The sequence below is a fragment of the Gymnodraco acuticeps genome, unplaced genomic scaffold (genome assembly GCF_902827175.1).
Source record: "Gymnodraco acuticeps unplaced genomic scaffold, fGymAcu1.1, whole genome shotgun sequence".
NCBI classification, from domain to species: domain Eukaryota; kingdom Metazoa; phylum Chordata; class Actinopteri; order Perciformes; family Bathydraconidae; genus Gymnodraco; species Gymnodraco acuticeps.
This window is the reverse complement of record NW_022990015.1, coordinates 193,797-208,592: the sequence shown is the minus strand read 5'-3', so window position 1 is coordinate 208,592 and position 14,796 is coordinate 193,797. Positions and strand designations below refer to the sequence as shown.

The window sequence follows — 14,796 nt, the reverse complement described above, 5'->3', positions numbered from 1 at the left end:
TCAGTCACTACGTTTCGGATTACAAAGGGTGGTTTGTACACTGTATAATGTATCTGAAATAACCTTTATTTGGTTGTTCCTCTTGTGCAGGCAAGCTGGACCAATGCCAGCAAGAAGCAGCGTGAAAAGTTGCTGGAACTAATCCGGCGCTTGGCCGAAGATGATAAGGATGGGGTGATGGCCCACAAGGTCCTCAACCTGCTGTGGAACCTGGCCCACAGCGATGATGTGCCTGTAGACATCATGGACCAGGCTCTTAGTGCTCACATCAAAATATTAGATTACAGTTGCTCACAGGTACGTGTCAGTGAACATGGGAAATGGCATGCAAAATGACAGATTAAGCTCGGAATACTAAGGATGTTTGATTTCCACTCACAGGACAGAGATACACAGAAGATTCAGTGGATAGATCGTTTCATAGAGGAGCTACGAACCAATGACAAATGGGTGATCCCTGCCCTGAAGCAAATCAGAGAAATCTGTAGCCTCTTTGGAGAAGCCCCTCAAAACCTCAGGTAAGGTCATAGTAAAAATATAATTGATATGTCTGGAACATGTACTGGAGGATTATTATGTCGGCAAGTATAAAGTGTTTATTTAAGTTACAAATTCTGAATTATTAGTATTCATTATGCATGAACACCCACAAGAAAAGAAACACAACTAATTTTCACATTCACCTTATTTTGACTAGCTGACATTCTTGGCATTTTGATCACATTTGCACAAGTTCTGAGGCCTGTCCACTTTTTCTGCTGAGTGCCCCACAGAGTAAATAGCCTTGCAGTTTAGGCTCGTTTTATTGCAGGACAACATCAGAATGCATCACCACAGTACCCTTATTAACCAACAGGGCTGGGCGATACACCCAACATGTATTCGTTTGTTATACTATTAAATATACACATTTTTGATTTTGACTGTCGGTATGTTCTTAAAACATGTCTCACTGTGAGTGTGTCCTTAATACAGGAAGTACAGGTGTTTTTTTTTATTTGGTTGTGGGCAAAGCATACTCACCTTTATATTACTACACTGAAAGGAGCTGAACGTTTTCCTTACATTTTTGTCTTTGTTATAATCTTACAATGTTAACCCTCCAGCACATCCACAAATCAAAATGCCCACTTCTGTTTACAGCTGACTAGCTAGTTTCTGTCTAGTCTGGTAGCTAGCTTGTCATATCAATGTTCAGTAAATATTAAATATAGCTCTTGTTTACATTAATATTTTTTTAATCAAAAGCCTTTTTCACAGCAGACATTTTGACTTGTCATAATAGGAAAAGCAAAGATGTAACAAATGACATTAAAGGGACAGTTCACCGGCCTTCTCTTGAATATAATGGAACAAGATAAATGTATATTTTTATTATTCTCTTTCTACCGAACTACACCAGTGGACAGGAGCATTTCGGTAACGGGTGGATGGGTGCTTCTCTCGGTGGTGTATTGGCATGCGGGTGTTGATCGGTAGAAAGAACATTAATAATATTCATCCTATGAAATTTGTTTTTCAAATGTATTTTTTTGGGGTGTTGAGCACCACAATTTGTTTGCCGTCTTGTTACATTTTTTTTCAAGAGAAGGCAGACATCTTACGGTTGATATCTTCAACATTCAGATACTCACACTAAAACAGTCTGTTTTTAATTTGGGGTTAACTTTCCCGTATTATAAGACATTCAAATATGTACATTTGTCTTTTCCTGCTCTGACAACATTTCTTTAATGAAAAAGGCCTATCTGTTACATATGCTAAGTTTAGCATATTTAAAAAAATGTTCTGCCAGTAAATCATGTTTATAAAGAAGTTTTTAGGGAGTGTTATATTTAACATTACCATGGAACATTTGTAAAAGAATTGTAATATTTATATGAAATCATATTGTTCAGTATTATCACAAATTGTTCTGATTTGAAATAGTGCCCTTTTCTAGTCAGAAAACATGTAGTATACATGCCTGTTGTTTTTCAGAAAGAAAATGCCAATTAACATACAAACGAACTTAGTGGGGTAAGTTGAGTGCTAATTCCAGGGTTCTACCTATTTCTGTTTCACGTCAAGTCTAACTTTCTCTTTGACATATTCATGATATAAACATAAATATACTTTATAAAATGTAAATCTGTCATGAATCTGCTTAAGCTATTCTTTCTTGGGTTTCATCTCAAATGACTGATTCCTCATTCAACCCCCTGTTCAAAGTCCTGCATACGTTGAGTTCATTAAAACAAGAGACAGGATACATAACTGCTAAAAAGCAGGCAATAAGGAGGCTGCACCCTAGTGTTTTAGTCAATACATCATTATTGAATGCTGAATGATTTATTTCTGACAAGCTTATTAGCATATCTCTTGTAAACACAATCATTTAAGATTATTTTCGAGAAAGTCAGTTTTACATACGGTTTGTCTTTTTAATTCAACTAATCAGTTAACAAAGTAATTGAAGTGTAAATCAACTAAGACTTTTGTTAGTTGAGGACAGCCTGAACAATTAGTCCACCTCTTGTTCATCATTTTTTATAAATGCCCTTTGTTGGATTTTTTTGTGCAGTTTCTCAGTACTGAACACAAGCTGTAGTGCATACACAGAATCATCATTTAATCACGACAGTTGCCAACTAAATGAAATGTCCTTTGAGATGGAGCCCCGTTCTTCCTGATGCCAGCTCCTTTCAGCACAAATCACTCAATGCAAATAATATCAGGGGTATTTCATGCCTTGAACCCACTCAAATGTATGCTTACATTCTTTACCTGCATTTGATATGCAGATATAAATAATTTACCTAAATAATTGTAGTAACACAAGCATGCATTTTTGATAATTGTTCCTTGAGTCAGCATAATCTAGCTGCTGCTGATGAACTGCAATCATGATGTAACTGCAGCATGTAACAAATCTGAGCCAGCTCGTTTTTATAAACAATGATTTGGCTATTGGATATTCAAACTGATGATAATGTGTTGCAGATTCCCATTTGGCTCATTTTAGTATGATTGCTATCTAAACTGTGAATCATAGATTTTAGGGTTATTTTAATAATAAGTTTAGCTTTCAGTTTAGCTTTCAATCCAAAAGATGTGGAAAACAAGGCAGGAAATGGCCTATATTGATATGACTTCTTCTGCTGGTTATTCTATGATGCACACACATATACCCAAATACACCAAAAGCTGCTTTCTTTATGTCCCTGATAAAAACAAATGAGAAATCAGTCATGCTATGTTTTCTTAAAAATTGTAGTACTCAAGTACGTTTTGTCAGATTCATTCTCACTTTATTTGAGTAAAGTCTTCCTTGCCTTCGCTGTGAATTATATGTTGGTCGCCCTAATAACCTCCACTCCTCCCACTGTTTTCTCTTTAGCCAAACCCAGAGAAGTCCTCATGTGTTTTACCGCCACGACCTGATCAACCAGCTGCAGCATAACCACGCTCTGGTCACCCTGGTGGCTGAGAACCTCTCGGCCTACATGGAGACCATGAGGCAGTTCTCCAAAGGTACATGGTCTGGCCAGAAAGTGCACCCTGTGTTTCTTGAAAATGTAGTTTTTACTATGTACAGCAGTTGTTTCAGGGATGTGCCATCTGACTGGTTGTATGTGTGCTTTTACAGAAGAGCAGGCTGAGTTTGACCCCCAGACGGTCAGACCAGGAAGCCGCTACAGTCATGTGCAGGAAGTACAGGAACGACTCAACTTCCTTAGGTACAACATCACATTTAACTTATAAATGCATCAATATAGTATACATTTTTGTAGTAGCTTAGACCTGCTTATTTATCTTTTGTCAGAATCTGGGGATATATTAAAGCCTAAGAAAAGTGTATGATACAGTAAAAACCTGGCTATAGTGATCACATCTGTCCAGTCAAATTCATCACAACTTTTTTAGTTTTTATGTAGTAAAAGTAAACATACATAAATAGAATTTAACAGTTTATTTTATTTGTATGAAGAAACTCCTAAAAGAACACTGGAAGAAGACTACTTGATTACAATAAGATAATTGAGAACAGCATTTTTGTATTGAAATGATAGTCCCATGCTCTTTGCCATACAAGCAGATGATCGCTGTAACTGATCACTATCAGCGTTTCCTTTACACTGTTTAATGTAGGCGTCTTAGGTCACACTCACACATCCTATAGGAGCTGCACAATAAATCAACAGTTGTGTCTTTTAGCTATTGAGCCACTCAATTGAAGTAGCTTGTTCAACAGTGGGTAATTAGGGAAGAGCAATGGTACCCAGTGACTTAACCCCCACCAGGCCCGAACTACATGACCTTCACAAGAATGTTAACTGACCTTAAGGCCACGAGTGTCTGCCGCTATTGATTATCTTGTTCTTTCTCTAGGTTCCTGCTAAAAGATGGCCAGCTGTGGCTGTGCGCCCCTCAGGCCAAGCAGATCTGGAAGTGTCTGGCTGAGAATGCGGTGTTCCTCTGTGACCGGGAGGCCTGCTTCAAATGGTACAGTATGATTTTGATGTCTTTTTGCCTTTTGGCTTGATGGAATTCCTTTTACATTTGTCATTCAACCGGCATCTGTTTTATTGCTGCCACTGATTAGGTACTCAAAGCTGATGGGTGATGAACCAGACCTGGACCCAGACATCAATAAGGACTTCTTTGAGAACAATGTCCTGCAGTTGGACCCATCTTTGCTGACGGAGAACGGCATGAAGTGCTTTGAGAGGTTCTTCAAGGCTGTCAACTGCAGGGAGGGCAAGCTGGTGGCGAAGCGCAGGGCCTACATGATGGACGACCTGGAACTAATAGGCTTGGACTACCTCTGGAGGGTGAGGAGATTTTTTACAACAGGCACACACCGAAAATATGTTTATCGCTGAGGGAGGCAGATGTATGACAGGGAATTCAGCCTATTTATATCAATTTTTAACTGGCTTAAAGAATGCTTGCTGTACCTTTTTCAAAAGTACATACTCCACCTAATATTCCATCTCTCTCAAAACATTTGCTAAGTTGCTTCATGCATCTGCCTCAAGCCTTATGGCACTTGTGTCAGGCAGAACATGGAGCTGAGTGCTCTGGAAGACTTCTCCTGGATCCATTGTGGCTTGGATTGTAACTCATTTGTACGTTGCTTTGGCAGGGCTCGACATTATAAATGGCCCGCTGGCCCGGAAGCACTATTTAGACACCCCAGGCCAGCATAACGTACTTTCCACTTGCCCGCTCGGGCCACTAAAAATATTGGTTTAAAAAAACAAAAAATGGTCCTGTGGTATTGGTATTTTGAAAAGCAATTTTGTTAAATTAGTTTGTTTATTAACGCTACAACATAGCGTTTCGTAAGGCGGTTGTCATTGTTGGGTGAAAAGCAAACCGCTGTTTGCTGCAGAGCGGGAGCGCGCTCGTTCACTACAGACTTTCTCGCCACCTAACCATTCGCCAAAATGTTTTTAATAACAGCAGTAACCGTCCAAGTGCCGGGCAAAAAACAATCTTCAAATAAAAGAATGTCACCGGAAGAGTTAAAGGAGAGTGACAGGGAGTATGAGAAGAAGAGGGAGAGAAGGTTTCAGCCAGCTTGATCGATGGAGTTGGCTTCAATATGATGCCAATATAAACAAGGTCTTGTGTCGGCTCTGTACATCAATGCCGACCTATGCTGACAAGTAAGTGAAGAGTAGAAAATATAAAGGTATTCGCTATGAGGAAATGTCCCAGCAGTTTAGGATCATGAAGGTTCTAATCTATTGCATAGCCATTACATTTCTAACTCCTAATGACAGGAAGGCAGAAAGCGCATTATACAAATAATAATATACTCATAATAATGATAATAGCAGACATTCTTTAACAATGATCACAATATAATTATTTTAATAAACCAAATATGAACAATTGAGGAAAATGAGGAAGAACTGATGATTCAAATGTTGTAGTAATGTAGTTTGTGCATAAATTACAATTGCAACAAATGTGTTTACTACTACTCTACCCTTTTCACTGTGGCCTTGGAATTCAGAATGTTATGAACAAAAGAGGAGTTGTGGGCACAGTAGAAACCGTTATGATACTTTGACTTGCACTACGCACATGCTTTTTGAGATCCTCTCTTCCCCTAAAGCCAATACTGAAATGTTTCGCCACTATATTGCAAGAGAAAAAACAGCAGGCCTCTAGTGCAGTGGTTCCCAAACGTGTTGTGCCCAAGGCACACCAAAGGACAAGTAAAAATCTCAAGGCACACCTATTGTGCAAAATAGCCCTTATAACACGTGTTATCACTCATATCATGTAAGATATCTGTAAATGTGCATAATTATTTACTAATGCCAAATAAAATGTGACAAAGACAACTATATTACTCATGAAATATTTATTAACGAAATATTTCAGAAATTAATTTGAAACTTTATCAAATTAGGTTTCATCAAAGCAGCAACACACTCATTTAAACCAGACAGGTCACAACATTAAAAATGAGGCAAAGGAAACTCAGCAGAAATTCAGCACAGAGAACTGTCAATGCAAGGAAGCTGCACTGCATGGTCCTGAACTACAAATTATAAAATTAACATTTCAGCAATCAGCATTGAAACATGTGCTATTGTAAATATTTTGCCGACTTACAAATTAGTGAGATACATGTGCCTGTCGGGGCGCGCAGAATTTGTTATCCTTGGTGGCACTGAGGAGAGGGCCACTCGCAAGTCCTGTTCAACAGAGAGCCGTGAGTCCCGTGACCTCCTGTTGTTCTTCATGTAAACCAGAGTAGAGAACGCCAACTCCAGAGATGGGGTCGTTACTAAACAAATGTAATATATTACATATTACTTTAAAAAAAGTAATATATTACACTACTTCGTTACTATCTACATAAAGTAACTCGTTACTTTACTCGTTACTTTACTCGCCAAGCACGTACGAACTGCGCATTCGTCAGTGGCAATAACTTTCCTTACCAGCAGGCGGCGGTAGTGTGTATTTGTCATTCAAAACAGTCAACAACCGGAAGACAGAGAAGAAGAACAGACTGCGTGATATAAACAAACAACAAATAGCGTGTGCGGTAGCTTCACCTTAGCATGTGTTCTTTGCAGGTGCTTGTTGAGGTTTGACCACGTGGTGTTTACAGCAGTGGATAACAGCTTCTGGCCTGGACACAGTTTGCACCTCACCGTCACATTCCTGTCTATTCTTCGGACAAACTCAAAATAATGGGCATACCTCCATCCCTCGAAAGTTATCGCTGACTCAGCCATGTTTATGCAGCACTGCACGTAGAGATGTGGACGCACAAGTCGCGCAGATTACGTACATATAAACCTACAAAGTATTGATATAGTAAATTAAAAAGTAATTATTTTTGTGTAGTTGTGTATTGCAATAATAACGTATGGTTGTCACAAAATCCCACGGCACACCCGGACTTGCCTCACGGCACACCAGTGTGCCGCGGCACACCGTTTGGGAACCACTGCTCTAGTGTGTTGCACCTTGCCCCCACTTGTATTGTGACTTGTCAATAATGAGGCTCCTCTTTACTTTACAGACATTAATGCATTGAAGCCGGACTCTGAGAATAACTTTCATTTTTTTAAATGTTCCCTTCTCTTCCAGGTGGTCATTCAAGGAAGTGATGACATAGCCAGCCGAGCTATAGACCTGCTCAAAGAGATCTATACCAACCTCGGACCAAAACTACAAGTCAATCAGGTACATTGACTTTTCTATTTTAGTTAGTAGGGTTTGTGCTTTCCAATTTCCTGTCAAGGTTCATCCATTAACAAAGGCCCCAAGCAGATGTCGATTTAAATAATTTAAAATGACTTGTTTTGTTACCTGTCTTCATTGTTCTACCCGTTTCCTCTCCCTTTAGGTTGAAATTCATGAAGATTTCATCCAGTCCTGCTTTGACCGTCTGAAGGCCTCCTACGACACCCTGTGTGTGTTAGATGGAGACAAAGATAGCATCAACTGTGCCCGTCAGGAGGCTATTCGCATGGTGCGAGTCCTTACTGTGCTCAAAGAGTACATCAATGAGTGTGACAGTGACTACCACGAGGAGAGGACTATACTGCCTATGTCAAGGTACAGTCACAATGATGACACGCTTTATTACATTTGCAAAAGACGTTATATTGTTCACTTTTTTTGTTGTGGCAGGGTTACGGCGAAACTACTGTTCTAATTTTCATAAAACTTGTTGGAAGGGCGTAGTATTGGTCTATGAGGAACCCATAACAATTTGGAGTATCTCGCCTATTAATTGCTAATGCTCCTTGCTTTTGCTCTTTTGAAAATACACAGTGTTTAATTGTCTCAGTCCGTATCAGGATTTATACAAAAAAAAGATGGATTTAATAATTTCCTGAATGTTCTGCTTTAGTCCTTATTTGTTGCTGCCTGTTATAAACAATGTTTTACTGCCGTCTCAGGCTTGTTGTACACAAATACGCGCACCTGTATTAATCAGGCTGCGCCAAAACTTTTTCCCCCCCACTTTTCTCTTGCAGAGCTTTCCGTGGGAAACATATCACACTGATCGTCCGTTTCCCCAACCAGGGGCGCCAGGTCGATGATCTGGATATCTGGTCACACACCAACGATACAATCGGTTCGGTCCGCCGAGGCATCCTCAACAGGATCAAAGCTAATGCTGCACATACGAAGATTGAGCTTTTCATTGGTGGGGAGGTTGTTGATCCAGCTGACGACAGGAAGTTGATTGGTCAGCTCAATTTGAAGGACAAAACGGTGAGAATATTAGACTGTTCAACTGATGTCATTTGTTGTTAGTTCTTTATATCTATTTCATTAGTGCTAACTCATTATCGTTGTTTATTTATAGCTGATCACGGCCAAGCTGACCCAGGTGAGTGCCAACATGCCTTCGAGCCCAGACAGCTCTTCTGATTCATCAACTGGCTCTCCTGGTAACCACGGCAACCACTTCAGCGAAGGGCCCAACCCTGAGGTGGAGAGCTGTCTTCCTGGTGTGGTGAGTTTAACCTGGGCTGATTTCCAAGTGCTTGATATGTGTCACAATAATAAGGGCTGTGTGAGGATTTAATTGAAGTGGCAATGCATTGTAAACAGCACCCTCTGCCCTGTTCCACAGATCATGTCGCTGCATCTGCGCTACATCTCCTTCCTGTGGCAGGTGGCTGATCTGGGCTGCAACCTCAACATGCCACTGCTCAGAGATGGAGCTCGGGTTCTCATGAAACTCATGCCTCCAGGTACACATTCTCCAATAATACACAGCCACTTTACTTAATGTAAACATACATGAACACAGCCCGGGGCGATGTTGGCTCATTGGTCATTGTTCTGTTTCCTCAGACAACACTACTGTGGAGAATCTGCGAGCTGTGTGTCTGGACCACGCCAAGCTCGGGGAGAACAGCCTCAGTCCTTCACTGGACTCGCGCTTCTTCGGCCCCTCACCCTCACAAGTGCTATACCTCATTGAGGTGGGTCTCAGTGTGTTTGTAATACATTCTCAGTTGGCCATTGTGTGTCAAAATATGTTAATTAGTAGTTGATAAACTGCAGTGAATAGAATTTTAACCATGTGCCACATTTGAGAGTTTTTACTCCTACTCCACCTAAATGTACTACTGTCCCATGCCAGCCTACTTATAAGAAGGTTCACACTGGTTTGCCCATGTTGCAGGTTGTTTATGCTTTGCTGATGCCAGCCAGTGCCACTCTGGGCGAGGATGCCAGCGACTTCCAGTACAACTTCTTGAAGAGCGGTGGGCTGCCCCTGGTGTTGAGCATGCTCACCAGAAACAACTTCCTCCCATCGGCGGACATGGAAACACGCCGTGGAGCTTACCTCAATGCGCTCAAGATCGCCAAGCTCCTCCTCACTGCTGTAGGCTTCGGCCATGTGAAGGCTGTGGCTGAGGCCTGCCAGCCCAACGCAGAAGGAAATATTCCCGTCTCTCCGGTTAGTTCACAAAGACAATTGTCACTGACACATACCTGCATGACGGGTATTGTACTGCCGTATCTGGCATGTTTTCGTCTTTTTTCACAACCTGCTTTTTATTCTCCACAGATTAATCAGGCCACTCACGACCAGGCTCTGGTCCTCCAGAGCGCCCTGCAAAACATCCCAAACCCTGCCTCAGAATGCATGCTGCGCAATGTAGCCATCCGCCTCGCCCAGCAGATCTCTGATGAGGTAACAGAAAATGTAAGTAAACGGATAGAGGATTTTAAGATGACAGAAATCTGTGAATTAGTCATTTTTTTTTTACGAGGATCCTTCTTGTGTTGGTGCCGTCTGTAATAATGGCTTCTATGGGACTACTTTTTTCACCAGAATTTTTTCCAGGCATCAAAGTACATCCCAGACATCTGTGTGATCCGAGCTGTTCAGAAAATAGTGTGGGCATCAGGCTGCGGAACAGTGCAGCTCGTCTTCAGTTCAAATGAAGAAATCAGCAAGATATATGAAAAGGTGAGTTGCCTTTGAATGTTGCACATTTTCTTTGTAATATTCCCTTAAATATAGTCGCAATGTTTTAAACAAAAACACATAATACAGGTTAAATGAAGCTGAATAGAAGACATGAGGAGAGACGGTAATAGCTCATTCCCAAAAAGCACTAAGCTTCTAGCAAGAGACAGAGAGCTCTCAATGGCTTAGTGGACTTTCAGGGGATTAGCAATCAAACAAATTGCAATGCTCTATGTATCTTTGCCTAATATCTTTCTTTGTTCCTTTTTTCTTTGTAGACAAATGCAGCTAAGGAGCCAGATGGGGAAGATGAGCAGGTGTGTTGTGAAGCCCTGGAGGTGATGACTCTGTGCTTTGCCCTCATGCCCACGGCTCTGGACACCCTCAGTAAAGAGAAGGCTTGGCAGACCTTCATCATAGACTTGCTACTGCACTGCCACAGCAAGTAAGTACACCAGGAAACTTTCCAACTGAGACTGACCTGAAATATACTGACCTTAATGGTGGAGACGGCCTTTTCTGATGGTAATGTTGTCATTTGTGTCCCACAGATCTGTGCGTCAAATGGCCCAGGAGCAGTTTTTCCTGATGGCAACTAGATGCTGTATGGGCCATCGACCCCTCCTCTTCTTTATCACCCTCCTCTTCACTGTGCTAGGGGTGAGCTGCTGTTGCCTTGGGTTTATAAAGACTATTATTTATCCTCCCACTTTAAAAAAAAAAAAAAAGTATTATAATGCATCACCACAGTGCTAGGCATTTGAACTGCTTACAAGATCCTAATTTTAAATGTTCCAGAGTACAGCCAAGGAGCGAGCCAAACATGCTGGAGACTACTTCACTTTACTCAGACACCTTCTGAACTACGCCTACAACAGCAACATCAACCTGCCAAACGCTGAGGTGCTGCTCAACAACGAGATCGACTGGCTAAAACGGATAAGGGTAAAAGCACCGGCTCATCATATGTCTGAGAAAATATGATATATTATACGTTAGGGCTGTGCAATTAATCGTATTTTAATCTCGATTACGATATTGGCTTGCAACGATTACGAAAAAACAACGTAATCGAAATAAAACGATTATTAATTTTATTTATTTTTTAAAAATGTATTTTTTTTTTTTCCAGTTGAATTATACTTAAAGTTCATGGTAATCAACTGTGAAAAACATACTGTTCAAATATTTTTTTTGCAATAAATGGATGTTTTCAAAGTTAATGGATGATCATTTTTAATAATTGTGATATCAATTATTGACCAAAATAATCGTGATTATGATTTTTGCCATAATCGCACAGCCCTATTATACGTAGTTTACGAGTATTGATGATACACAATATGTTTTATTTGCTAGGATGAGGTTAAGAGGACAGGGGAGACCGGTGTGGAGGAGACCATCCTGGAGGGCCACCTTGGGGTGACCAAAGAGCTTCTAGCCTTCCAGACGCCAGAGAAAAAGTACTACATTGGCTGCGAGAAGGGAGGAGCGAACCTCATTAAGGTAAAACAAACACCTGAAACAGCTACTCTTATTTTGTTTCCTTTTCTTGTAACATTACTAAGATATTTCTTTCTACCTCTTTTCTTGATTAGGAGCTGATCGACGACTTCATCTTCCCAGCATCTAACGTGTACCTGCAGTACATGAAGAGCGGGGAGTTCCCCACAGAGCAGGCCATCCCAGTGTGCAGCAGCCCCGCCTCCATCAACGCTGGCTTTGAGCTCCTCGTGGCACTGGCTGTAGGATGTGTTCGCAACCTCAAGCAAATAGTCGACACCCTGACTGACATGTACTACTTAGGTTGGTAAACAGCAGTGTGGCAATTTCACTTGAAGATTGGTAAATTGCATCATGTCTGAGAGATGTTGTTTCCTTCCCTCCCCTTCCAGGTTGCGAGACACTGACAGAGTGGGAGTACTTGCCTCCGGTGGGGCCCCGACCCAACAAAGGCTTTGTAGGTTTGAAGAACGCCGGGGCCACCTGTTATATGAACTCTGTCATCCAGCAGCTGTACATGATCCCTCCAATCCGCAACGGCATCCTGGCCATTGAAGGCACCGGCACTGATGTGGATGACGAGATGTCTGGGGATGAGAAGCAGGAGAATGAGGTACAGTGGAGATGCTTATTTAGGAATCATCACAGAATTGTTATTTATAGATCTATTCTCTTGGTTTTTCTCTCAAAGGGCAGCAGATTTATGCGTTTACCATTTACATGTTTTTACCGTTTCAAAAATCAACGAGTAGTTGTAATCTCAATATTGGCAAAAATAAATGTGATTATGATTTTTGCTTTCTTTAATCAAGCAACTCTGAACTCGGTGAACACAAACGGTAGCCAAAAGTAATGAACAATTGTGAAAAAGTAGCGTAATATTGTTCTTCTGTCTGTTTCGTCTCAACAGAGTAACGTAGATCCTCGTGATGAGGTGTTCAGCTACCACCATCAGTTCGATGATAAACCCGCCAGTAAGTCCGAGGACAGGAAAGAGTACAACATCGGGGTACTGCGCCACCTGCAGGTCATCTTCGGACACCTGGCTGCATCTAGGCTTCAGTACTATGTCCCCAGGGGCTTCTGGAAACAGTTCAGGTATTTCAAATACATTTCTATCGCATTTTGACTGTTTAGTAGTTGCTGATCTAATTGTATTCTCTCTGTTCCATGTGGTTTAGGTTATGGGGTGAGCCAGTCAATTTGAGGGAGCAGCATGATGCTCTGGAGTTTTTCAACTCGTTGGTGGACAGTTTGGATGAAGCACTGAAAGCCCTGGGCCACCCCGCCATGCTGAGCAAGGTGCTGGGAGGGTCCTTCGCTGACCAGAAGATCTGTCAGGGATGCCCCCACAGGTGAGTGCAGTGCTATTCCCCGCGAATAATAACTGAAAAATGATGTTTTGTTGTTGCATAATAATGATGTTTTGTGTTGCCAGGTATGAGTGTGAGGAGTCATTTACAACACTCAATGTAGACATCAGGAACCACCAGAACCTGTTGGACTCCATGGAGCAGTACGTTAAAGGAGATCTGCTTGAAGGAGCCAATGCTTACCACTGTGAGAAGTGTAATAAGAAGGTAAGAACAGAGCTGCATGTCGTTGTTGTTGTTATTAAGCCCTTTTTACTAGTTTGCATGGTTACATCGATAAAAGCAGCCCCCTCAGTACTTCATCCTAGTGCCTGGTCTAGTTCTTGGATCAAAAACAAAAATCCTACATAAATATTTAAGCCTATGAATGTTTCCATGCAGATTTTTTATTCAATCACTTCACTTGGAGGTTTATTCAAAAAGACAGAGACGTAACCCTTTGCTCTCCTTGTCAGGTGGACACTGTGAAGCGCCTGCTGATAAAGAAGCTGCCGCCGGTCCTGGCCATCCAGCTGAAACGCTTCGACTACGACTGGGAGAGGGAGTGTGCCATCAAGTTCAATGACTACTTTGAGTTCCCCAGGGAGCTGGACATGGAGCCGTACACGGTAGCTGGTGTGGCTAAGCTAGAGGGCGATGACGTGAACCCGGAGAACCAGGTGATCCAACAGAACGAGCCCTCTGAACCCACGCCTCCCGGCAGCTCCAAGTATCGCCTGGTTGGAGTGCTGGTCCACTCAGGCCAGGCCAGCGGCGGACATTACTACTCCTACATAATCCAGAGGAACGGCGGCGATGGCGAGAAGAACCGCTGGTATAAGTTTGACGATGGTGATGTGACGGAGTGCAAGATGGACGATGAGGAGGAGATGAAGAACCAGTGCTTCGGAGGGGAATACATGGGCGAGGTGTTCGATCATATGATGAAGAGGATGTCGTACCGGAGGCAGAAGCGCTGGTGGAATGCCTACATCCTCTTCTATGAGCGTATGGACTCAATGGACAAGGACAGCGAGCTTGTCAAATACATCTCGGAGCTGACCATCTCCTCCACCAAGCCCAATCAGGTCAAGATGCCGGGTGTCATCGAGTGCAGCGTCCGCAAGCAGAACGTCCAATTCATGCACAACCGAATGCAATACAGCCTGGAATATTTCCAGTTCATTAAGAAACTTCTGACCTGTAACAGTGTCTATTTAAACCCTCCTCCAGGTATGAATCCTTCTTCCTAGCGTGCTGGTGAATGGGTTGCTTGATTTAAAACCTATTCAATGGATCATGAATGTCTCTATTGTATATTAAAAAGTTGTAAACCAAATGTATATAGGTAGCTAGTTAACCTCATCTCAAGCCTTGGGATGTTTTAGGAGCACACGTTGCTGCCCGATAAAGGATGGCAATGAACCCGATCTAATTTTCCCACGCTGTGTAGCTCCGTTGTAAAAGCTTTTATTTGTACCC

At 41.9% G+C, this 14,796-nt stretch overlaps 1 protein-coding gene across 7 annotated transcripts in view; it reads left to right on the top strand.

Moving 5' to 3' along the window:
• Positions 1 to 14,796, top strand: part of usp9 (ubiquitin specific peptidase 9) — a 39,043-nt gene that overhangs the window by 13,585 nt on the left and 10,662 nt on the right. For 5 of the 7 annotated variants that reach the window (XM_034213571.1, XM_034213574.1, XM_034213569.1 and 2 more), the window contains exons 12-37: positions 91 to 297; positions 382 to 518; positions 1,981 to 2,019; positions 3,380 to 3,513; positions 3,629 to 3,719; positions 4,372 to 4,485; positions 4,586 to 4,814; positions 7,606 to 7,701; positions 7,865 to 8,076; positions 8,502 to 8,742; positions 8,837 to 8,986; positions 9,107 to 9,227; positions 9,331 to 9,461; positions 9,665 to 9,943; positions 10,055 to 10,192; positions 10,322 to 10,459; positions 10,738 to 10,904; positions 11,011 to 11,119; positions 11,258 to 11,404; positions 11,819 to 11,965; positions 12,058 to 12,265; positions 12,355 to 12,575; positions 12,873 to 13,060; positions 13,144 to 13,317; positions 13,401 to 13,542; positions 13,791 to 14,547. In XM_034213571.1, coding sequence (XP_034069462.1) covers positions 91 to 297; positions 382 to 518; positions 1,981 to 2,019; positions 3,380 to 3,513; positions 3,629 to 3,719; positions 4,372 to 4,485; positions 4,586 to 4,814; positions 7,606 to 7,701; positions 7,865 to 8,076; positions 8,502 to 8,742; positions 8,837 to 8,986; positions 9,107 to 9,227; positions 9,331 to 9,461; positions 9,665 to 9,943; positions 10,055 to 10,192; positions 10,322 to 10,459; positions 10,738 to 10,904; positions 11,011 to 11,119; positions 11,258 to 11,404; positions 11,819 to 11,965; positions 12,058 to 12,265; positions 12,355 to 12,575; positions 12,873 to 13,060; positions 13,144 to 13,317; positions 13,401 to 13,542; positions 13,791 to 14,547 — 4,717 coding nt within the window. The remainder of the gene's footprint in view (positions 1 to 90; positions 298 to 381; positions 519 to 1,980; positions 2,020 to 3,379; positions 3,514 to 3,628; positions 3,720 to 4,371; positions 4,486 to 4,585; positions 4,815 to 7,605; positions 7,702 to 7,864; positions 8,077 to 8,501; positions 8,743 to 8,836; positions 8,987 to 9,106; positions 9,228 to 9,330; positions 9,462 to 9,664; positions 9,944 to 10,054; positions 10,193 to 10,321; positions 10,460 to 10,737; positions 10,905 to 11,010; positions 11,120 to 11,257; positions 11,405 to 11,818; positions 11,966 to 12,057; positions 12,266 to 12,354; positions 12,576 to 12,872; positions 13,061 to 13,143; positions 13,318 to 13,400; positions 13,543 to 13,790; positions 14,548 to 14,796) is intronic. The other 2 variants (XM_034213575.1, XM_034213576.1) reach the window with 1 other exon arrangement.